The 26,084-nt window shown below is 39.1% G+C and overlaps 1 protein-coding gene across 8 annotated transcripts in view; it reads right to left on the bottom strand.

Annotated features, from left to right (window-relative positions):
• The window catches only part of INPP4B (inositol polyphosphate-4-phosphatase type II B), a 198,709-nt gene that overhangs the window by 21,472 nt on the left and 151,153 nt on the right, over positions 1-26,084 (bottom strand). For 6 of the 8 annotated variants that reach the window (XM_086464572.1, XM_086464571.1, XM_086464577.1 and 3 more), the window contains 4 exons: positions 21,462-21,602; positions 18,318-18,415; positions 12,308-12,420; positions 7,673-7,827 (listed from right to left, as the gene is read on the bottom strand). In XM_086464572.1, coding sequence (XP_086320698.1) covers positions 7,673-7,827; positions 12,308-12,420; positions 18,318-18,415; positions 21,462-21,602 — 507 coding nt within the window. Of the gene's footprint in view, positions 1-6,751; positions 6,755-7,672; positions 7,828-12,307; positions 12,421-18,317; positions 18,416-21,461; positions 21,603-26,084 lie in introns of all 8 variants that reach the window. The other 2 variants (XM_086464570.1, XM_086464578.1) reach the window with 2 other exon arrangements.

Raw genomic sequence — 26,084 nt, 5'->3', positions numbered from 1 at the left:
AAGAGATTGGTTCCGCGATAATTTTAACCAGCTATTGTATGCTATTACTACCCACTTATTCTCCTTTCCTGCTCCTTTCTTATCTAAAGAAAGGATAAGATCTTATCTTTCTTATCTTAGACTTAGCAGTGCTGTTTTTCCTTTTAGCAGTACATGGTCAAAGTCACCATAATTCAGCTGTGGCACACGGAGTTTTAAATATGCATACAGGACTTTTCCCATAACTCTCCCAGAAAACCTTAATAGAAATGAAATATAATAGGAAGAAACCTAGTATTACTCACTCTGGTGAGTGTGACACATCCAGTTTCTGATTTCAGGTAAAACCTAGTCTTTCATGGAAGTTCTGAATAAGCAATAGCATAAGCACTGAAGCACCAAATGAATGAGGCAACTAATGAAGTCTTTCATGAACGACTAGAAGAATCTCAAAAGTGAACACGAAACAATATTTTCAGATAATCTGACTGCTTGCATGCTAGAATTGCCTAACCATGGAGGGTGAAGTCCAGGAAAACTATGGTCCTGTAATCTATGTATGTCAAAAGTGACAGAAACTTCACATTAGAAGAGTTTCTTTCCGAGTGCAAATAGTGTAAGCACTTTCCTTTACCTTTTTTAATTTGTCAAGATGCAGTGTTTAAAATCACTGCTGCACTATTAGGGACCCAAACAGACTGTGGTACTAAATGGGAATCCAAATTTCTTGGATAAAGTTTTTTCATTTGGATGGTTTTGAAAACTAATTGATCATAGTGTGCACTTGGTACTTAATTACACACTTTTCTCACTGTCTATGCTGAATAATTAAAACATTCACTGAGGGAAAGCATAGCTCAATTCCTTATACTCTCATTTGGGTCAAGATACGGCAAATATTAATATGAGCTAGTTAACAGATCATTTACCCTGTCAATATCTCAGTGAGAAATAAAAAGTAAAAATCAGAGGAGAAGTACTCAAAGTAGGACGAGATTTTGATTGAAATTCCATTAAATCTGGTTCTCCTTTGAAGAACTGTGTCATATACATCCTTAAGTCAAAGGGCAGAGACTCCCTTCAGCAAAAAGATCACAGGGAATCCAGGTTTCTTTCTTGTTGTCATAAAGCTAAAACCTAAACATGGCCAGTTTCTTTTTCAATGTGAAAGGAACATTTTCATTTTTTTTTCCTGTAATACACTGTGATGGATATATTAGTATGTTTTACTACGTGAGAGTTAAAATTTACTGTCAGATTCTAATTCCTTTTGAAGTACCCACGTTTCCTACGTAATCAGCGAAGGACAAGCAGGTACATTTCAAGGACTCACCAACCTAACACTAGTGTCAAAACTCAGAGACAATACAGATTGCTCATGTCAGTGCCTTCCCCCCCACGGACCAACAGGAAAACTAAGAAGTTACTTCAGAAATTCTAGTTTACTTCCTGCTGAAAAGCTAAGTGTTTCGGTGACATAGCTTGGGTCACATCTCTAAATATTCCTTGCAAAGAGTGGCAAAGGTTTTCATTGTTTTCCCTTGAACACTCCCTTCCTCCCCAGTGATTAGACCAAGAATATTATTATAGGTTCCAGGGGAAGGCCAACTATAATTAAGGTTACACAATGCTTTCCATTAAGATTCTACTTTATTATTAGTTCATTTTGAATGGATAAAATTCAAACTTACAATGTCATTTAAAGAAGAAAAAAAATACAGCTCCTTTTTTTTTTTTTTTTTTTTTTTTTTTTTTTTTTTTTTGAGATGATTACTAGTACCTCCATGCTGAAGAGCAGGATTTGGTATTCTGCACCAAGGTAATAAAGGTACGAGACGTAACTATTGTAAGAGCCTGTTTCTGCAAGAAACTCAAATCACCTCTTCCTAACAAAGACTTGTCAAAATTCAGCAGGTACATGCTTTGAAGATTCAATCTATGCTGAGCGTCTGCCAAGTCAAGGGGTTAGACAAGACTTTCCCTTGCTGTTGTTCTCCCTGGCAGATGGTGATTGCTGCAATATGAAGCAAAAGCAATGAGGCAGGCAGATTGTCTCTGCTGTTCTCTCTATACTGTTACTGAGGCCAGTGCAAAAGCTCTGAAGAAGAGAAGACAAAGGCAGCCACATGCATCGCAGAGGAGGAAGGAGCATCCAGAGGGGAATATTCAAGCAATAGTTTGGTGAAAAAGAGGAAGATTAGAAAGTTCTCATGACAGAGTTCTCAGGACTCTGACCGAGGCATTGATCAGAAAGAAGTCTGAAATCAGTATTTGGGAAGAAGTTGGAGAAATGAGGTACACAAGAAACGAAACTTCTGTTGTCAGCTAGTGAACATTCCCCTGCAAAACAAGGACTTGAACATCTGACCCCAGTGAAACAGACAAAATGTGTGAGACTATTACAAAACAACTGCCTATTTTACTTACTTAATTTTCCCATGTAGAAGCCTGAACCTTACAACATGCCTGAGCCTGATACAGTGCAAATAAAGTGTTTGCGTTTCCTTTACTTTTTTCCCCTGGGCTTTTTTTTTTTTTTTAAGTCTTAAAAACCAGAGAATTGCATTAAAAATCAGTTCTGTGAAATTGAGTTCTTATATTAGAAAGCCTTACATTTAACACAGCCTTTTCAAGCTACTGTTTGATATATTTTGTCTGCAACGGTTGATTGCAATTCTCCTCCTCTGTCTAGAAGGATGCTCAGAAACAGACCTTTATTCTAAAAGACTCCAACAAAGTGCCAATTGCATTGATTCTTATTACATCCTGTGACCATCTCTCTCCATTTAGTTTTCTTTTCCTCTGCACACTGTTGCTATTTTAAAAAGTAGTATTTTAGTTTTAGAAAACAAAATTGATGGTGGTACAATGCACCAAAATTGGTTACCAGAGTAACCTTGCTGTTACTTAATGCCAGGCCTCTTTCAATACATTAGGTAACGTAAATCTTCCCATCTGAAGTTTGCACCTCAAAATACAAATGTTAAGTTTCTAAAGAACCATAGAATGATGGAAAAATCTATGTTGGAAGCCAGGCTCTCCCCTTTAAATTCTGTTTACATGGTGCTAATAGTCTCAGAAAAAAAGGTGGAGAAGCTCCGATGGGTTGGCAAAACAGAAGTTTAGAGAAGAACACGTGCTTCCACTGCTGCATGACCCCTCATGTGCTGCATCTATTGCCACAAGCTTGCAGGAGCAGCGTGAAAGCTGGGAGACGGGAGACAGGCAGAGGAAGATCTGCATGTGGATCCCAGTGTCTCATCCTGTCCCTTTGCTCCTGCTTCCTAGTCCATGTAGCAATTGTAACACTGTGGTATTTGGTATAGACCCTTCCATGGCCAAGGTCCATCTCAGCCTGGACCTATAGATTCCACTCAGAACATTCAAAAGTCCCTGATTAGGGAGCTATTACAGATATCCCTCCTTCTCAGCTCACATATCTTTGATGATCTTTAAGATGTCCTCCAACAGCTCTTTAAAAAGGAGCTATCTGCTTCATAATTGGTCCATCAAAAGCCCATACGTTGTTGCCCAGACCATTCATTCTTTGTATTTGTGCTTCAATCAGATTTTTGATAGGCAATTTATCTAAAATAATCTGAAATATCCTTGACTGCTGCTTCAGGTGAAAACAGTGTGTCCTACATTGAGTCAAATTTTATATTTAATGTCTGAAATATCTGACAGGTATAGTGCCCTCCTAAGAATGATGATAAAGCTGAATGTCTGGAGGCTTCACCATAGACAGTGCATTTGTCATTTCATTTACTTGTTGTAACTTTCTAGGCTTTATTATAAACATGCTCAAAAACTAGGCAATTCTGAGGTTACTCAGTACCCAAGGCCTCCAAAAGGGGCCCTGTCACTGAAACATTAAAATTAAATAGGTTCAGAAAAGAAAGAAGAAAAAAAAAAAAAGAAAAAAAAATCAAACCAGTTTATAGAACTGCTTCATAGTGTGCTGCCTACCAGGGCCCAACCTCCATTAAGCAGTGACCAGCTCTAAAGATGAAAAGTAGACAGGTACTGCAATGAACTCAGGTAAATCAGTTTTCATCTCTCTACTGATCTTGGAATATGGTTAACATTGAATGGTAGGAAATACACACACCAAGAAGACAAAATTATATATAACACATTGTAAGTGATAAAGCTTGAATTCCTGCCATTGTTTCACCACATTTTTCGTAAGCTAAAGGGACAACTAATGAAAGGAGTTTTGTATAGCTTTTTTTTTTTTTAAGAAGTGATAAACATCATATAGTTTATCACTACAAGACACTGATTCCACTTACAAACTAAGTCATTAAATAAGCGCTACTGGCAGTACTTTCCAAAACATTGTTGTGCAATGTACGTCAAAGCAAACACACGGAAACAGCTAAAATTGCCTCTGGTTTGCTCAAAATTCTAGAGACATGAGAGAAGCTGAAAAGCAGCAGCACACAGCAGTCCAGCATCTCCAAACTTCTGGTGGCAAGAAAGCATGAACTCGTAAGCACATGCTTTCCGTTTACACCAGCCAGCAAAGCTGTGTCAGCACTGGCAGGAAAAGAAAAAGCTTTACAGCTCAAAATTTACAGCTACACAGGCACCTTTACAATTTTCATATCTCAAAATTATGGCATTTCCCATAAAGGCTGCTTTTGAATCACCATTTACTTTTATAACTCACTTTGTTTCACAGTACTCTCTATCTCCTACTGTTAACTCTTGAAAGAAGCCTTTCAAAGATCAATCTAGTCTGCTAGCATTCTGGATGTTAAAATTGAATTTTTCTTGTCTACTTGTTCTTTTGAAAAGCTTAAAAGTGATTTGTGGCAATCAGCATAAAGGGATTCGATTGACAGAGTTTAACTAAGTGATCTAGAGAAGATTCATCAGGGGAAAATTGCTAAAATTAAACAGCAAACAGTTTGTCTGCTCTTGAAACAAAATAGGTTCTTTTAGATGTGAAAATCATTCTAAAAGCTTCTACAAGTAGTCAATGAAAAGCTTAAAAATGCACAGCATAATCTTCCAAATAACTCTCTGCAATGGCAATCAAATAAAAAGAAAGGATAAAAGGGTCACAATGACTACCAAACAAGTTTGTTGACCTCATTCACACAAACCTCAAAGACACAGCTCAAACTTCCCTCAAGTAAAATATAGGAGATTTAGTTGAAACGCCACTATATCTCTTCCTGTAGCAATTACGGCTTTTTTCCCCTTCTCTTTTGCTTGGTTGTTCTTTGCTTCCCAGTTTGCTCTCTCAAATTGCCTATCTCTGCAATTCACCTTTCTCCATCTGCCTACAAGAAGAAAGCCTGTCTGGATGGTCCTTGCCACACTACCTAGGCAGTGGTGGACAGGCAGGACCTGCACAGCTCCATCAGCGCCTCCAGCAACAGGTGGGCAGTGGGGACGGAGAAACAGTCCCTGCTGAATGTCTGTTGCACCAAAGATATGAAAAGAAGCACCCAAAGACAGCTCTTAAAACTGTCTGACCAACTCTCAAGGAGAGTACCAGAGAGTTAAGTACTACGTGTCCCCATTTGACATTTTCATTCTTCCATTCCGAAGAATAAATGAGCGGAAAGTTCTTTTGGGCTTTCATTCACCAGCTCATGAGAAAAAAAAAGTTGGATGGTGGGTTTTTTTTTTCTTTTTTTTTAACGTGCAGTTGTGTGAACAGTGCTATACAGATAGAACTATCACAGGTAAAAGATCTATTTATTTATTATGCCAGTGTGCAGGTGATTTTGTATGCTACTGCCACCACTTGCAAGGCCATTGCTGTAAGTCCCAGTCAATCATACCACCAAAGTAAAATTATTACCTTCCATCCAACATAGCATCTACTTCAGATCAAAGCTGTTATAAATTCATTCGCAGGATATTAGGAGGATAAAGCTTTTCTCTGTTAAAAACTACAGCAAAAACATAGACTTAACATTTTTTATGATGGTCCTTCAACCTTGTATACTCATCTGCTCATTTATTTTTTAAGTTTTCTTCAGATTTTCTGGGCTTTTCACCATTCTTTAGTGATTCCAATTTATTGTGATCTGCAAATATGACTAATGTGTTAAATCTTCTCAGCTTTCAGATCAGTTATGTTATATAAAAGCAAAGTTGCTTATATTTCAGTCTACAAAAACCTACTATGCTTTTGTACTAACAAGTTAGTTTGCATAAATATCAGGGTGGTTTTTTTTTTTTTTTTTTTTGATTTGGTTTATATCTGTGAAACTTTCCAATCTACTACTCAACGCTATTCTAACATAATAATGATTTTATATAACTAGTTTGCCTGTATCTGGTAATTTACTGCAGGTTACACACTTTTGCATTTATTGGAGACATAAAAGAAAAAGAAAACATTTGAAATGCCAACACAAATGAAATTTGACACAGAAAACTCAGAAATTTTTCATTAATGATAAAACATGTAGTTATGAAAGACTGCACACGTCATTCACTCACTGAAATACTGCAGAGACTGAAGGATTTATGCAAGCTAATGATACACCCCAGTTTAATACATCACATTACACTAGCACCTTCCAAACCAACACTACATCTAAGCCATCTCGGTCCTCTGCTCAATTGCTCTTTGTAAACAATACATTTTTCTTTAGAAAATCTCTCTTTGCCAAAAGACAAAAGGATCCTACAGGTGTAAACCTACAGTATTAATCTAGACATTAAACACCTAATCTGACAATACTAAATATTAAGGTCAAGAATTATCAATTACAGAGTGTAAACATGATTGCTTACTTAGAACGAACTTTGCAAATCCAACATACAAATAATTTGTGTTTCACATAAGTTTAAGACACGATTCAGTTACTACTTTGCAGGCTAACCAGAATATTTTCTATTAGTTTTGCAGTGACCTTTGTTATATATTATTTGAATGTTGTGGATACATTTTTTTAAACTTAGAGAAAATACAATGCAGTACTCATTAAAGCAAATAATGAAAATTTCTTTAGAGAATAAAGAATTTGGATTCATTTTACGATCAAAACTTGTTTGCTCAATTGATTCATCAAAGATTCAGATAATCAGAAATCTTTACCTCTTTTAATTACACATTCCTGATAACATTAACCTCAATTTCTGCATAGTTGTAATTTAGAATAAAACATTTTAAAATATTTTTTAAGCACAGTAAAGATTTTATTGGATATTCGTGGCAACCATCATCAGTCCAAACCTATTTGGGTGTTTCTTTTATTTTTAGCAACATGAGCTAATAAGAATTGCCATCTGTAACAAATGCTTATTCTGCTTTCACAGTATTTGTGTAAATTTTATACAAAAGATTTAATGACTCTGTAAACATTTAAAAATATTATTAAAACAATTTTTTTTTTCCTAAAATATGGTCATAGAATGTTAAGCCTTATGAAAGCCTAAGAAATTGTTAAAATAACTGCTATTTACCTTGGTCAAATTCAACAGCCAGTGCAGTGACACAAGGTTTCACACATCTATCTCAGAAACTGTTAATTAGTGATAAAACATGCAGTTGCAAAGACCTTGCATGCAAAAGTGACTTACCAGCTGGCATGCTGCTGGTCAGTTCTCTGCTAAATCAGAACTGGGGCCTATCCTGCATTTGCAACCGGCTTTAGACTGTTCTATACTGTAGTTCCTGGCTTAGCTCAAAATGCAAGGACATGCAAAAATCGCCACATACCTTCGCATACAATCCAGTGCCCGAATAAAGAAGTCTTTGTGAAGCTGATGCTCGTCCCTCAAAATGGAGCACTGCTCCAGCGTCACTGACATGGACGTCCGGTCTTTGGCACTTTTGCAACAGGTGAAACGGACTCCATTCAGCTTACGGCAAATCTGAGACACAGGCAGACATCAAAGGATTGTCCTTTTCACACCTTGTGCTCTCTACACACTAGGCAGACTGTGAAACTCCCACTATTTTGCAACCATAGACAACGAACACAGACAACTATAGTATTTCTAAAGAAGAAAAAAGCTATTAATTGGTAATAACTCCAACCCAAAACATACGGCTGCTGATGTGTCTCTCCAGTTAAATCGGTTATTAGAGTTGCCTTGGGGATTTTCATATTCTAAGGATTATGCCTATGCTGGCCTGACACGGTGCCACAAAAGATGAAAATGTTCTGAAAAGAACTGTAAATTTATCTTTTGTTTATAAACATTATCAGTCTACAAAAACAGCACCAAAAGATTCTAGCTACTGATCTGTAGCCCATTTCCAATTTGTCCAAATTTGTCCACACATTTTAAAAGCAGATCTTCAGGGCTTTCATTAGCAGGAAAACCCAACAAATAACCTGCCCGCTGAGGAAAAAGGAGCCCTTATGACTTTAAGACAGTCTTGTACTGCAGTTGCAATCAAGTCTCTCTCTTGCCCACCCCAGCGTCAACCCCCCGAGTGAAGCAAGAAACTGGTGGTGGATCCAACAAAACAAAATAATCTAACATTCTTAGTATTTTAGCATTTTAAGCAAGACACTAAAATGTCTATATATACTACAGCTTACCAAACCATTGTGTCTAACTTCCTGAACTTGAAATAAAAATTATTTTTGTTAGCCTAGACTATGAAAACGAAAAGTTGCTTCATTTTTTCCTCACTTTGTGATAACCACCCTATTCAATCAAAGCTTAATTGTCAGAACACCTAATGAATGTTGAAAAAAGTAAGAAAAAATTTGACAAGTCTTAACTCAGACTCATGAACATAGAGGACTAACTTCTCATGAGGGTATGGATTCAGACACATCTGCATTTAAATACAGTCCTTATTTTCAACAGGTAAACTGTTCAATGCATGACCCAGAAGAATCCATCTGTAGTTGTACCAATCCCCTAGTTTATACCTTGGGTTCAAACAGCATTTTACTAGAAAAAGAAAAATTTGAAGGAGAGCTGGCATAGGTGCGGGTCTACCTTTCCCCTGATTTAATTTGTTCTAAAAAACGTAATACTTTGCTTTGCTTGCCCCATCCTTGGACAGTCACAGCTATAACAGTATCAAAAAAAGAAATAGCTATGAGAATAGGGCAAGGCAATAAATTACAGCAGTTCGGCTTCATCCTAAGAAGCCTCCCAGCTGGGCTATCAAGTGTTTACTTGGGATCTTGCAGGATGAAACTGGAACACAATCTTCATAATCTCACTTCAACAAATAAGCACTTTTTTATCTGTTAATTGCATTCTCAGACGTTCTATTAAAATCAATGGCCTAGAAAATAATTACAGTCTTTAAGGTCTTTGCGATATCATGGTAAGGGCCATCTCAAAAGCTGAATCCAGGTAATTAATTAATGGAACCTAACTTTGAACCCACAGAAGTACAGGCTAGTAAAGGAGAACCTGTGAGTGTTTCTTCCCTCCTATAATTCAAAATTTTAAAACTTAAATTTTTTTAAAAATTTGGAAAGTTGCATTGGGATTTAACTAAATACTATAAGACAATTTTATTAAAGTAGGTTGTGAAAGAAGTTAACTGCTTAACTGAAGAGATAATTCTCTTTACAGTAGTCTCTTTTGAAGTCCATGAGTCACTGTGACTATTTGAAGTGAATGAGTCATATGAAAAACTACATAGTTATTCTAGATGAGCGATGGCCTCTGAATGCAGGGAAGGGAGACTAAATCCCAAATCTGGGCTAACAGTATACCTATAGTGTGCTGGCTAGTGCGAGTCAGTTTTGAACTGAGAAGCATTCTAGGCACAACAAGCAAATGTCCATAACCACAAGCTTATTTTGCACTGAAGTTCAGTACAAATGTCTCAACCATTTTAAAGTGGATTAAATAGAAAACAATCTGTTAACTTAAATAAACAAATTTAAAAATCTTTAGATTCCGATTTAAGGAGAAATGTAGGTTAACTTGATAGGCTGGCCCAGATAAATCCTCAGAATGACTCAGTATGCAGCAGCACTTAAAGTAAATAATTAAAATAGGCAAACACAATGATCTGATGCTCTAGAAATTTAGTAAGGGAAAATACCAAATATATAGTAATGTCATAACAGAACACACAGTTTACAATCAGTGTCTAGCCTGAATTTCATCCTCAATTTTGCTCACTTCTTCCCCACGTATATTGAAGATATAGGAGGAGGAAAAACAGACTTAACATTTATTATACGAACACAGATTTAGATGATTAGGATTGTGATTAAGTTTAAAGAGGGGATGATAAAAGCATGTGAAACCATGGAACAGGGATAAGGCAATACTCTGATTATTTCTCCTGATAGAAGACAGAAGATGAAGTGTGCAGCTTAGGAAATAAAAATATATAACATTTAGATCTCTGTCACATTATATTTAGGATAAGAAATGCCTCTGATACCAATTTGCAAAAGTTGACTTTACACGCAGATGTATTCTCACAGTCCCACTGCGACAGGGATTACATGCAGGTGCAGATACATATGCATATCCATGTAGAATAACGAAGTGATATCCTTACATCCTTTACAATAAAGAAATGTAACATAGTATAGCAGTGTGCAGATCAATGGGTCCAGAAATACTCATTTCAGAAGGTTGCAGTAAGATGACGTAAAGAGAAACAGAATACATGAAGGAAAAACCTGACAGTTTGTATGTCCAAAGAATGTTTTTTACCCACGAAATGATTTTCAGGGAATCCTGAAAAGATGGTAGAAGTCAACTTTCTATATCCAAAGATTCTGTCATATTCTTTGTAGCTCATTTTAAACTACTCTGTACTGATTTATCCTTTACTGCTCTAAAAACCAACGTTTCATAGTAATTGCAGAAATTATACTGCAAAAGCTTATATTTTTACTCAACAGGTTTATACTGCAATAGCATTTGATAATATTTATTAACCACAAGGCAAAATATTATTAGCAATACAAAAAATTACAGCAGTGTTATTAATACAGACATATCTAATATTGTCTTGTTCCTGGTGTTAATAAAGTAGTGGAAAATTTTATTAATATTTTGTATCAAATATTTATTTGCCTTGAAGGGTATATGCATTTGAAAGTTGACCAAAACATAAAGTCTTGCTTCTGTTTCAGTAGATATTGAAGACTCAAGTCTCTGCTTGTATAAATTTGCAGAGACACCAAGGGTACTCTTCCAACTCAAAGACAACTACCTGGTTGAATTTCATTGAAAAGCTTGAGCTCTTTATAAACATCTAAGGGTTGTATCATTGTTGTGGTTTTTGGTGGTGTTTTTTTTTGTTGTTGTAGGGAGTTATTTTGGTTGGGTTTTTTTGTTTGTTTGTTTGTTTTAAACATGAATGCGCAAAAACCACAGAATTGGGAAACAAAAATGAATCATGTGAATAAAGCAAAGTATTATTCTTTGTTTGACAAATGCTTTTGTTTGCATTCTCCCCGTGTCTGAACGTCTGCCTTTTTCATATCTAGCCTATTTTGTGCTGATATCAATGTCCTTGGAGTGGCTGTCATGGTAACACTGGCTAAAAATACCCTAAAATATGATTGACTGAAAGTTGTACTGATACAACTAAACACTTATAAAACATAAGTGCCTTAATCACCGAAAATCAAAAGTTGAGTGCATCAATATTAAACAAAAGCCAATTAAATTACAAAAAGTAATTATGTCCTGCATCATACCTCAAGGCTTATGGACGCTGAACAATAAAAGGAAGATATTTTTAATAACCAAAATTTTTTATCAAAGAATGACATGATTTTAAATAATAAAAAAAATAGTTAGATACTGTAGCTGAATACTGTACTGTCTCTTTCATATGAGGTGATACATCTACAGCTATGTGTGATCATCCAAGGAATTGATTCTGTCCACACCAGCAATGAAGGGATTCCTCTGCCTAAAATCAGGCTCAGATAAAGAAAAAACATGCCCCTCACAAAAAGCAAACTCTTTTACCCTGTTACATAACTCAATGAGATAAATGAAAAATCCTGCACCTGGGACAAAACAACCCCAAACAGCAGCACGGGCCACAGACTGCCTGGCTAAGGGAAGCTCTGCAGAAAAGGGTCTGGAGGATTTAGGGGACAACAGTGACCAAGACAGTGACCAATTCTCCCGCTTTGAATTCTAGCTAGTTCTACCAGTTAAGAAAGTGAGAAAAAGAAAATATCTGTAATTTAAGTGTAGGAAGAAGAAATATATTCATGAGTGGGATGAGAAACCATCAGAATGGAAATGTTAGAGAGCCGCTTCAGCACATCTATCTACTTTAATCACTGGGTTTTCCAATCAGATCCTTAAAATCCATTGCACTCTCAGTACCAGCAGGCATGTGAAAATTAGTTAATCATGTGAATGTATTTGAAACAAGAGAGCTTACCGTTGCAGCCAGCCACATGATTTCTACATTCTTTCTCCTTTTGGCTTGGATATTTTGATGGAGGTTTTCTAGCAATCCCTTTAGATCATTTTGTTCTTGAAAATGTGGTAGACCTGGAAAAAAAGGATAATAAGGTTGCTCATTACAATAAGGTTGATGATATCCTTATGCTGACTAAAGAATGCCCGTAGTAAAGGACACATCTATTATTTACAGCCTTATTTGGGAACACAGAACGGAAAGCACTAGCTAAATATTTAGGGAATAAGGTTGTCCTCCCTAAGGTCCTCACCATGGACAATTAAAGCGTCTTCAACTTTTATCTTATAAATGGATGGTGAAAACATTCAAATCTCTGCTGTACTTCTGTTCATCAATTATAAACATACAATGGAAATTAGTAGAGAAATAACCAAGTGTGTTAAAACCTGCTTTGATGGGATGTTTTTTTTTTTAAAGTCAAAATATTTTGCTTTTGTTTCCAAAATGGAACATCTCATTTTTGTTTTAAAATGATGCTTCAGTTCGTAATATAACAGGAGGGTTAAATAGTACTAAAACCACACACACCCCACCCCCTAAAAAAAAGAAAAAGAAAAAAAAAATCTAACAAAGGATATTTCTTAGTCTGAAATTAAATGGGACTTAAATTTTGAAATACAAAATAATTACAGGTTTACTTAAAATCCAAAATTTTAGCTACTTGCCTGGGTGCGGCAGCTGAGCTGAAGTGTTATTAACCATAGGTGTCTAGCAGGAATTCAAGAGTAGACTATTTAATTTCTGTGTATAATTTAATACATTCGTGTGTAGATATATAGGAGGGTTTTGTTCTAATGTCACCTTTATCTTCATTAGTTTTGAAAATCAGTAGAAATAACCCAAATATGTTTTTTGAAATTATTCTTATTACAGTAGCGAAGTAAAAAGAAATCTAATAATAGTTATCAACAAAGAAAGGCTCAGAACCAGTTGAAACAAAGTTAAACCAAACTGATACACTTTTTCAACATGAAAAAGTAGGATGTTCCATCCTGCGGGAAAAAAAACCCAAACCAACCCAAGCCCCAAATGCGAAACCTGAGATTTACATTCAATTCAAAGAGTAAAAATGAGGCAACTACTAATGCAGGTCAAAATCCATTCTCCTAACCTGATCACAGCTGGAATGATCCCTCTTATCAACACGCTTTTACCTTTTATCTCTAATGAATTCTGTAGTTTCCCTTATCCATTATTCATAGTAAGAAGTAATTTAAATATACTCAAAAAGAGCTATCTTAAAAATTTCTAAGTTGCTTCACTGCATACTGTGCTGCCAAAAAGAAAAAAATTGCAGAAAAAGTACATTCAAACTAGTTTTGTAATAGTATTAGTGAGGATTGTTTTGCCTGTGTATTACAATTCCTGATCACACAATTAGATAATGCAGTGCATATGAAAATACATCACAACCTGCTAGACTATTATACTCACCCCGCATCTGTTTCTTTAAAACAGATAGCATACAATGAGTATTCAAAAAAGATGCTTCCAGATCATGAGAATGCATCACTAGGTAACCATTTTACTGGTTCAAAGCAGTTTTCCTTTGGTTCACAGCAGAAAATGCATCATCTCAGAAGAGAGATGACTTCACCATAGGTAAAGCAAAATTCTAATTTATTATATTGCCAAATGAGCTGCATCTTGACTGGATGTGATTGATGGCTTAAATTTCTTCTGTCACAAGGTGGTATTAAACCATCAATTCATTCTCATAGACTGTACAGGGGAGAAGCCTGGAAGTACTAAACAAACTCATGGACTTTAAGTAGAAAATGCATGTAACTGCTACATGCATTGTGATGCTATGGAAGAGAATCTTTATTTGCTTGCAGGATTTCTAAGCCTTGCATCCGTCCCCCTTCTCACTCAGGACAATACTTCGCAAGACTGACTGTGTTGGGTTGCTGTGGGTGATAGGTAACAAATCAGCAACACCGAACATCACTCGCAACATAGGTTTCTCAGATTTTATGCTTTCAGCTGCTTAAATTAAAGTTCTAAGCTGTTCTTTTAAATTAATTATTAATTAATTAAACATACATTTTTGTACCATTATTATCATTAGCTATTCTATTAAAGCAGTACTGTTTTGGTGCCTGAACCAGAAGTACATTTGGTTGGCTATTTTGTTAGGAATCTGTAATGGGTTTGCGTGACAAGGTTTTGGTAGTGGAGGGGGTTACAAGGGTGGTTTCTGTGATAAGCTGCTAGAAGCTTCCCCTATGTCCAATACAGCCAATCCCAGCCAGCTCCAAGATGGACACGCTGCTGGCCAAGGCCGAGCCCATCAATGACGGTGGTAGCAACTCTGTGATAATGTGTTTAAGAAATGGAGAAGTTACTGCTCAGCAGTAATTGCAGCAAGAGAGAGGAGCGAGAATATGAGAGAAACAACTCTGCAGACACCACGGTCAGTGAAGAAGGAGAGGGAGGAGATGCTCTGTGTGCTGCAGCAGCGATTCCCCTGCAGCCCATGGGCGGTGGAGCATACATCTGCCTACACCCCGTGGAGGACCCCACGCTGGGGTAGGTGGGTACCTGAAGGAAGCTGTGACCCCATGGGAAGCCTGCACCGGAGCAGGCTCCAGGCAGGACCTGTAGCCCATGGAGAGGGAAAAGTCCATGCTGGAGCAGGTTTGCTGCTAGTGACCCCATGGCGGGGCCCACACTGGAGCAGTCAGTTCCTGAAGGACTGCACACCATGGAGGAGACCCACGCTGGAGCAGTTCATGAAGAACTGCAGCCCATGGGAAGGACTCATGATGGAAAAGTCATGGAAGACTGTGTCCTGCGAGATGGACCCCACATTGGAGAAGAGGAAGCGTGTGAGGAGTCCTCCCCCAAGGAGGAAGGAGCAGCAGAAACAACAGTGTGACGAACTGACCACAACCCCATTCCCTCTGCGCTGTTCAGCGGAAGGAGGGAGAGAAATTGGGAATAAAGTTAAGCCCGGGAAAGAAGGGAGGCGTGGGGGGAAGGTGTCTTAAGATTTGGTTTTATTCCTTATTACTCCTCTCTGACTTGATTGGAGAGGGAGTGACAGAGTGGCTTTGGGGGCACCTGGAATCCAGCCAGGGTCAAACCACCACAGAATCTTTCTGGAAGCACATTGTTATTTATTGTTTTCAGAGTTTTCTATTAGAGAATTAAAGCAATTTAGAAACAGGTGAGTGTCAGAGGGCATATTCATCTACAAGAAGACAGAAAGTCAGTGTTGGCATAAGCAGTTACATGCAGCTGAAGACTTAGTAACTGGGAACAGAGAGAAAGCTAGAATATTACTGGCAATGAGAACTACAGAGATGAGAGAAAAACTAATAGCAAAGGTGGCAATACCTTTATGGGAGTGGAAAATGGAATTCTTTGAAAAGGAATATATGAACGAAGCAGCAAGCAAGTGAGGCTGCCTAAGGATGGTGGATGTTACAGTAAGCGAGTCCTCAAATTCTGTCTGGCTTTATGGGCACTATTTGTAACTAACAGCTTTGTGAAACAGGTCCTGCGTTTATTCTGTAGCACAGATTTGGCACTATAGGAAACTACCTGGAAAGGTGTGACAAAACCGTCAAGGAGCCATCAATACTGAATGTCTCTCACTTGGCTACAACACCAGGACTGCTGCCAGCTTGGATGGAGGTTTATCTTCCCAAGAACTTGAGCACAGAGGTGGGGGAATAGGGGAGGAATTGAAGTCCTCCCCCAGCTGAACACTTTGGAGGGCTTCACTTTTTTTTTCCAAGGAGCTGGTTTAAAACACACATTCCTCCAAGCCAAAAGAGTGATTCTGTATAATGGCAGGGAGCTACTGGAAAAGGCAATGGAACCAGAAGGTTCTTTGTCTTCTATAAAAATTTGGACAAAGAACAGACTTAGATGTTACAGGTAGAGAAAAAGCAAGAAGGTAATAATAACCAAAAAAGACATGATGAATTAGGTAAGCATAGTTCTCAAAAGCCTGCTCAATCTGTAAGAAGTCCAGAAGTGTGTGTGGCTCCCTAATAATCCTTCTGCAGGAAGACAGTACAAAGTTAGTTTCTGTTAATGACAAGCAGCCAAGGGTCCTGCACCTGGGCTGGGCCAACCGCCAGTATGAATACAGGTTGGGAGATGACATGCTAGAGAGCAGCCCTGTGGAAAAAGGCTTGGGGGTACTGGTGGATGAAAAGCTGGACATGAGCCACCAGTGCGCAATTGCAGGCCAGAAGGCCAATCGCATCCTTGGCTGCTTCAAAGGAAGTGTGGCAGCAGGTCGGGAGAGGTGATTTTGCCCTGGTGAGATTTCACCTGGAGTGCTGCATCCAACTCTAGAGCCCCCAGCACAAGAAGGACATGGACCTGTTGGAGTGAGTCCAGAGGAGGGCCACAAAAATGATCAGAGGGCTGGAGCACCTCCCCTATGAAGACAGGCTGAGAGAGTTGAGGTTGGTTGAGCCTGGAGAAGGCTCTGGGGCGACCTTATAGCGACCTTCCAATACCTGAAAGGGGCCTATAGGAAGGCAGGGGAAGAACTGTTCACAAGAGTCTGCAGCGATAGGATGAGGGGTATTGGTTTTAAGCTAGAAGAGGATAGATTTAGGTTGGACGTTAGAAAAAAGTTCTTTAATATGAGGGTGGTGGATCACTGGGACAGGTTGCCCAGAGAGGTAGTGGAAGCCCCATTGCTGGAGACATTCCAGGTCAAGCTTGATGGGGCTCTGAGCAACCTAACCTAGTTAGAGATGTCCCTGCTTATTGTAGGGGGGATGGACTAGATGACCTTTGGAGGTCCCTTCCAACCCAATATATTCTATGATTATCTGTATGCAAGTTTTGGGTTTTATATAATAAGAACCATTTACAAGGTACCTTAGACCGAACCCCAGATGAGGTAAGTTTTTCAGGAAGCTTTCCTGGCAGGATTCCCCTAAATTAATTACTAACTTCTTATATGAGTTTCTGTGTAGAAATCCTAGAAATACTAAAGATGTGGTTGGATGGATGAGCATACTGCTCACTGTTCAAGAACAGAGCTTTCACTTCTGTCAAAATTATTAACAAATGAAAAATACAAAAGATAAACATATCATAGAATCATAGAAACATGTCCACAGTAAAACATTAGGTATAACTACAAGTACATATATGTAATGGATAATTTGCAAAAGTAATGAACACAAGGTGTCCTGTAAGAGAACAGAAGCTTTGCACGGGATTTTAACCAGCAGCATTCACCACGAGGAGTTACATACGTCCTGTAGGATGATAGATCTTTAGACTTAAAAGATTTGCCTCCCCTCCTCTTACCCAAGGGGAAGGAGTAGAGACCTAAATCCAAGCTATTTAAAATCAGGCTGTAAAATCTGCAACATTTGGGAATACAGTTTAGGCATTAAGACTACTTTAACAAGATTAGATTGATACAAATGGTTTTCAGTGTTTGCTTTGAACAATCAGAGTAACAGAATAGTAATGTTTATGATACCAAATTTTGATAAATTGGAATATAGGGCCTATTCTAATGGAACCATGTTATTCATATCAGTGACATTACGATGTGGCTCATTGCTTGCATTTGCATCTGCAGATTTGTCAGTGGTTTGCCATACCTTAATACATTTTCAAAATAAGAATGGAGGGAATGACTGAAACTGATGAAAATTCCCACCGAGTATTTCTATACAAGTATAGCAGGTACAGACTGTCCTCTACTTGAAATATTAAAAAGCATATTATATTAACAATTTAAAAGAACTGTTCAGTTCATCATTACTCTGTTTCACTCTCCCTGTAGTTTCTGCTGTGGTATTGGGCCTGCAGCCACTACTGACTTCAGCAGGGCTGTGTACAAGCACAAAGTGTTTAACTTTATGGAACAAGTTAGAGGATTGAAGCCTAAATCTAAAAGCTGCACACTCATCTTGTGCTAATATTACTTTCTTATAATCTTTTACCTATCAAACATTTTCAAAGCCATTGTACTCACAATCAGGAGGCATTTTTTCTGTAAACAGCTTGTAATATTCTTTTAGAAGTTCTAAGTTTTCCTGGTTAATATTTTCCTGCAAAGTGGTATCTCCAAACCTATAAAAAAGCACAATAAAATGATGAAAGAAAACCCCCAGAACCAAAACAAAGCCTAATTATCTTGCAGAATTATTTCTTTGCACAAAGAAATAACTTTGACTTTTTTTTTTTTTTCCTAGTGTTGACTGCACTAATTTTGTCAAATGTGCAGTTGCTAATCTCTCAAGTGCTTTGGAACAAATATTTGGGAATGATGTCATCACTCATGGATAATTATTCCAAAAGCTTATGGACAAAGTAATCCATTTACAGACAAACATTCAATAAAGCACATACTATTTTTCCCTTCTCAAGTCCTGAATAAATGCAAGGGCTCTAGGCTCTTTGTGAGAATTTCATACGGCACCACAGGCAGAGAACAGCAACTTCCACATCTCTTACTACCGCTGTTGCTTAGGTATATTATTGTCTACCAGAGCTGAACAATATTGAAGCTACACAAGATGGAAAAGATGCAAGTGTCAGGTGGAAAACCTTCTGAAGAACTAATTTCTGCTCTGGTCTGAGAATATTTCCTATAAATAGTCAAATTGATTACTTCTCTGGGCCCTTTCTGCCCTAGACTGCTCCTGAGCTGTATACCTTGATTTCTTGTATCTGAAGCTAATGAGAGAACCATTTCTCTGCTGTTGAATTTCACCATTAAGCTCCACAGAGCTATGACCCACAGGCTAGCTGGCTTCAGTTGTCTGCATTTAAGCTTGCTGCAGCACACAGACCTCAGCAGTTGCTCTACGGTGCTGCAGTTGTCTCAGGAGCATGTTCTGGGGTTCCTTGTAGTAGTCAGGTCTGCTGGGAACACATCACCCAAATCCTCATTATCCCACAGCTCACAGAAAACCCAGAAAACATCAAGATGCCATAACACTTACCCACAAACTGACTACAGCTATATAGAAAATATCTTTCTAAGATAAAATTTTCTACAACAGCCAAGTTTCACCTCTCCTGGTACCTCTGCTATGAGAGACATGAATGTAAAGACAGGAATGTCCCTTAGGCAGTTAGAGCCAAGTTTTTGCAACTCATCTTTAGAACGGCCTTGAATTGAAGAAGAGGAAAACAGAAAAGGAAATGGAGGAGTATAGAAAGAGAGGCATGGACAGGTGAGTGACAAATTCAGGTAGAGAAAAGGAGACACAAATCAGAAGATACCAAACATACTGCCACATCATGCAGAAGCAAATTGGCCACAGAGAGAAGAGACTAGGCTACTTCCTCAGTAGCCATTGCTGCACTGTCACATGAGCATATTTCTTTTAAATCAGATATATTCTCAACTGTGCTTTACTGAAAAAAGATATATTTGCATCTAATAAAGTAACATTTTCTAGAAATTTATCACAAAACTTTATTTCTATTCTCAAGATCATATTCCCACAAAAAATACTTTTTTACCAAAAAGCACGTATAGTGTTTCCAATCTCAAAGATAAGTGTGCAGCTTTAGGAGCTAAGAAATATTTTTAATTAAGTCTAATGTTTACATCTGTAAGTGCATGCAGGAAAGCTGTTTCTGCATTAAATAATCCAACTTAATTAGTTTTATAGATATAGATATTAATATATATATGTATAGATACGTAGGCACTAATTTTTCATTCATGGCTTTCTTTGTGCACAACGTAAAGTCACCACTGTGAACAATGCTACCATTCTTCCTTACACTCCACCTGCAAGCCAGACTTCTTTTCACACCGATTCCTGTACAAGTCCCCATATATCCAGGCTGTTTCTAAATCTTGTCAGATCTTTCTTCAGGACATTTGTAACATACAGTCCTTCCTGCCTATCCCACCCACATAAGGTCTCATGAACTTGCTTCTTGGTTACTGCACACTCCTTTTCTCCAATTTTGGAAAAATGTGAGGTGTCCTAATCACAATTGTCACTACCACTTTGGCCATGTCACTCCTCTCAGATCATTGTTTTTCTCTTCTTTATGGCATCAAGAATAAGCTATTTTTGTCTCCAAAAATCTTTCAAGTTCTCTAACCAATTACTCAATTCTTTCACCAGTACAATGCCAGTTTTTACTGTCTTCTGATTCAGGCTATGTCTCCCATTTCCATTTTCTACCTAAATTTTCTCACAAGTCAGAGAAGTCTCCCATGAACTTTCACAAAGCTACCAAGCTACCTGATGGCACTCCTTAGAAGTCTTCCTTAGAAGACTGCTTTTACTCTGCTGTCTACAAAGACCAGGATGTAAAACTCCTCTTCTGCTTAACTTCTTCCATATTGTCCAGGTGAATGGGTTTTCACTGACTCCCTCTATTTCCCCAGCTACAGTTTTGCTTTTGAGTTTACAGTGAATGCAACCTAAAGATATGTATTGTGTCTCTTGGATGCTCTGTTAATAAAACCAGTTAAAAAAACCTAAAAAATTTAGTTGTCTCATTGTTGATGTCTACCTTGCAGTTTTAGCATTGCACAAACTTGATAATTTAACATGACTGACAGACACCCTTCTCTCTTGGACGAGAAAATTAACAGGTTGGTGAAACTTTGACTATTATTGTACTAATTAATGACTTTCCAGCAGTCTTTTCAGAGGAGTAATACTACCACATCAAAACTTTAACATCAACCTTCACGTTTCTACAAACATACTACCCATGCATTCCCTATTATTAACTACCACTCCTCAAACCTGGAAAAAAACCCTAAAAAGCTCAGAAAAATTACGTCTTTCTAGCTCATGACTTCTTGAGCATCTTCAACATCACCTTTAAGATAATAAGAATTTCACATTTTCAAACTCATGTTTGCGAAGGCCGAAGTACTTTAAACAAACACACTTGTACGTGGATGAAACAGAAATCCATTTTATATCTGTATCCAAAGGAAACTTGGTGTTGACGATGTGAAATAAAGTCCTGCATGTAGTCATACCTTCACTTGGACTTTTTCATTATTTTGCATTGCTTCAAAATACACACTGAGTCAATGTGAGTTGGTCCAAGATTTATTTTTAATCCTGAGAGATATCCTGTACTAGCACGGCACACTTGGACAGAAAATGAAACACGATTTTTTTCTTACCTCTCTGCAAGTGTTTGCTGCTCATTGATTCCAACATTAAAGAGTACTGGATACATGCGAAGTAACTTTCCTTCTTTGATCTCTTGTGGCAGCAACTCAAACATCTTTGCTGGAAGCTGGACCTCTATAACGTAATGTTCACTGGGAAAAATAAAAAGAAGAATAAGGATGGGAATATTGACTGGTTTGCTTAAAATTATAGCCTTCGTAAATTATAGAGAACATGTAGACTTATAAATCAGTTCCCCCCTTTTCCCCTTAACTGTATTGAACCATAAAATGTGATAATTCAGCTTGCTTGTTTTAAGAGCATAACAAAGCTATATAGAAAAAGGCAGGCAGATAAAATTATACACTCTTGATACTGACTTTCATATTGAAATGAAATTAGGACATAGGACTAAAGATAAAAGCAGAAATAAAGTCTTCTGCTACCACAATATCAGTGAGAACACCTGAACTCTTAAAATGCACCTTGTTGAGTTACAAAAATAACTTCCTTTCAGAAGTCACAACTCAATCCTGCATCCGCTTTAAATGTAGTATGAGCAAAAACCTTTCACAAAAACCCAATGCAAAACTTCCATTTTCTTCAGCAGCTAGATTTTCTCCCTGGGGATAGAAAGCATCACTAATAACAAAATCAACTCTGTGAAGATAGTAATTGAAGGCTCATTACACAAACATGAATCCTATTTTAGGAGAAGGGATATGATTTGGTTTTATGTTTGCGTTTGGTCTGACTTTATGAAAACATGTCACTTTGGCTGCCAGTCCAAATTCTGAGCGGAATTTCACCTGTCCTTGACTGATGCCTGACCCCACAACAGAAACAACGTCATGCTGTTAACTTCATTTTTATTAGCTTTCTTCCTGTTATTAGAGCAATCAGTCTAATAAAAAAAGAACAGACTAGAACCCAATCCATTTGCCTCCAGGATCCGGCACTTTAATCAAAGAGGGCCGATTGACAACAAAGTCTGAAATTTTCACTCCTGCAGAGCACATTTGGTGTACCACCAGGAAGGAAGAGAATTACAACAGGAGAGAAGGAGGATCTATATCCTTTTGCTCAGCTCACTCCCTGAAATTCCTGTACACCAACGCACACAGCATGGGGAATAAACAGGAGGAGTTAGAAATCTGTCACGGGATTATGATCTGGTGGCAATTACAGAGACACAGTGGGACAGCTCACATGACTGGAATGTGGTCATGGATGGCTATGTCCTTTTCAGGAAAGACATGCCAACAAGGTGAGGTGGTGGAGTTGCTCTTTATGTGAGAGAACAACTAGAATGTATGGAGTTCTGTCCAGGGGTGGATGAGGAGTGGGTTGAGAGTTTGTGGGTGAGAATCAGGGGGCAGCCTAGCATGGGAGATACTGTTGTGGGTCTCTATAATAGACCACCTGATCAGGATGAGGAAGTTGGTGAGGCCTTCTACAGGCAGCTGACAGCAGCCTTGCAATCACAGGCCCTGGTACTCATGGGGGATTTTAGCTGCCCAGATATTTGCTGGAAGGCCTACCCGTCTAGCCATTCACAGCCCAGGAGGTTCCTCCGGTGCACCGATGATAACTTCTTGATGCAAATGGTGGATGAGCCAACTAGGAGAGGAGCACTGCTGGATCTTGTACTCTCTAACAAGCAGGGTCTGGTTGAAGCGGTGAAGGTTGAGGGCAGCCTTGGCTGCAGAGATCATGAGATGGTGGAGTTCAGGATCTTGTGCAGTAGGAACAGAATACCAAGCAGGATCACAACCTTGGACTTCAGCAGGGCCAACTTTGGCCTTTTCAAGCAATTGCTAGGGGAAAACCCATGGGACAGGGTACTAGAAGGTAAAGGGGCCCCAGATAGTTGGTTTATATTCAAGGACCACTTTTTCCAAGCTCAAGATCAGAGCATGCCAGTGGGTAGGAAATCAAGAAAGGGAGCCAGGAGACCTGTGTGGTTAAACAGAAGACTAATGGGCAAACTCTGGTGGAAGAAGATAGTCTATAGATCTTGGAAAGAGGGGATGGCCACTTGGGAGGAATATAAGACTGCTGACAGAGGATGTAGGGAGGCAACTAGGAAAGCTAAGGCCTCCTTGGAGTTAAGCCTTGCAAGGGAGCTCAAGGACAACAGAAAGGGCTTCTTCAAACACATTGCAGACAAAACTAACACCAGAGGCAATGTAGGCCCATTGTTGAATCAGGTGGGTGCCCTGGTGACAGAAGATACAATGAAGGCAGAGTCACTGAATGCCTTCTTTGTCTCTGTCTATACTGCTGGAGACTGTCTTCAGGAGTCCCAGACCCCTGGGGCCCCAGAAGAAGTCAGGATAAAGGAAGAGTTTGACTTGGTTGACGAGGGCTGGGTTAGGGATTAATTAAGCAATCTGGACATACATAAATCCATGGGCACTGATGGGATGCACCTGCAGGTGCTGAAGGGAGCTGGCAGAAGTCATTGCTAGACCATTCTCCACCATCTTTGGTAAGTCATGGGGAACAAGAGAGATGCTTGAGGACTGGAGGAAAGCAAAAGTCACTCCAGTCTTCAAAAAGGCAAGAAGGAGCACCTGTGTAACTACAGACCGGTCAGCCTCACTGTCATCCCTGGAAAAATGATGGAACAACATATCCTCAGTGCTGTCTCTAGGCGTATAAAGGATAAGAGGGTCATTAGGAGTAGTCAACATGGCTTCACCGAGGGGAAGTCATGTTTGACCAACCTGATAGCCTTTTATGAAGACATAACCAGGTGGATAGATGATGGTAGTGCAGTGGATGTGGTTTATCTTGATTTCAGTAAAGCATTTGACACTGTCTCCCACAGCATCCTCACAGGTAAGCTGAGGAAGTGTGGTCTGAATGACTGGGTAGTGAGATGGATTGTAAATTGGTTGAAGGAAAGAAGTCAAAGAGTTGTGCTCAATGGGACAGAGTCTAGTCGGAGGCCTGTATCTAGTGGAGTCCCTCAGGGGGTGGTACTGGGACCAGTACTATTCAATATATTCATCACTGACCTGGATGAGGGAACAGAGCGCACTGTCAGCAAGTTTGCTGATGAGACAAAACTGGGAGGAGTGGCTGACACACCAGAAGGCTGTGCTGACATTCAGAGAGACCTAGACAGTCTGGAGAGCTGGGTGGGGAGAAATTTAATGAAATATAACAAAGGCAAGTGTAGAGTCTTTCATCTGGGATAGAACAACCCCATGTACCCATATAGGTTGGGGAATGAGCTGTTAGAGAGTAGCGTAGGGGAAAGGGACCTGGGGGTCCTGGTGGACAGCAGGATGACCATGAGCCAGCAATGCGCCCTCGTGGCCAAGAAGGCCAATGGCATCCTGGAGTGTATTAGAAGGGGTGTGGTCAGTAGGTCAAGAGAGGTTCTCCTCCCCCTCTACTCGCCCTGGTGAGACCCCATCTGGAACAGTGTGTCCAGTTCTGGGCCCCTCAGTTCAAGAAGGACAGTGAACTGCTGGAAAGAGTCCAGCGCAGAGCCACAAAGATGGTTAAGGGGGTGGAACATCTCCCTCATGATGAAAGGCTGAGGGAGCTGGGTCTCTTTAGCTTGGAGAAGAGGAGACTGAGGGGTGACCTCATTAATGTTTAGAAATACATAAAGGTGAGTGCCAGGAGGATGGAGCCGGGCTCTTCTCGGTGATGTCCAATGACAGGACGAGGGGCAGCAGGTGCAAGCTGGAGCACAGGAGGTTCCACATTAACATAAGGAAAAACATTTTCACTGTGAGGGTGACAGAGCACTGGAACAGGCTGCCCAGAGAGACTGTGGAGTCTCTTTCTCTGGAGATGTCCAAAACCCGCCTGGATGCATTCCTGTGTGACCTACTCTAGGTGGCCCTGCTCTGGCAGGGGGTTGGACTAGATGACCTCTTGAAGTCTCTTCCAACCCCTAACATTCTGTGATCCTACCTACAGAAACCAGGCCTAGGAAATCCCACAACTTTTGCGTGTAAACTTAAGATGGAAAAGCTGTTTGTACCTATTAAAATAATTTATCATGGAGTCCCTCCAACCCTTATTTTAATCAACCATGTCCTTGCTCAAGAATTAGAATACAATCTGAATTACCCACATGTAGAATTTGGGGAAAAAAAGGCAGAAATCCTTGAAGAAAAAGAGCAGTTTCTGCAGTAGCTTTGCCACCCTTGGTGAGCTAGAGGGATGAGTGGCACTATCTTAGAGCAGGTGTTTGGATAAAGAGCTTCAGCTTAGAAGAGCTAGTGGTCATGTTTGAACCTCTATCCTGCCCATATATCTGAGAACAAAATAAAATGGATCCAGCAGAGACTTGTGACTGAAATGTAATTACATTCAGCTAGCGCAACAGCATGTGCTTTGGTATGGGCTAGAACTAGTGTGTAATCTTTGAGCAAATGCCAGATGCTCCCTACTGAGGGGAAAAAAGAAATAGTTCTACTCCTCAGATAAGTCTGTTTGGTTTGTATTTTGTTTAATTAATTCACCCATGTGAAGCAAATACAGAGTTAGCAAGGACGACAGCAAAGAACTCTGTACAAATGATCTTTGCATAGCAGCATTCATTCTCAGCCTGCATGTGAGCACTCCTAGCTGCTGTCAAGTGTTACCAGAACATTTTGCTGTGGAGT

Source organism: Leptosomus discolor, chromosome 4, assembly GCF_034619465.1.
Source record: "Leptosomus discolor isolate bLepDis1 chromosome 4, bLepDis1.hap2, whole genome shotgun sequence".
Taxonomy (NCBI): domain Eukaryota; kingdom Metazoa; phylum Chordata; class Aves; order Leptosomiformes; family Leptosomidae; genus Leptosomus; species Leptosomus discolor.
The sequence above is the reverse complement of the archived record's forward strand: the minus strand, read 5'-3'. Positions and strand labels throughout refer to the sequence as shown.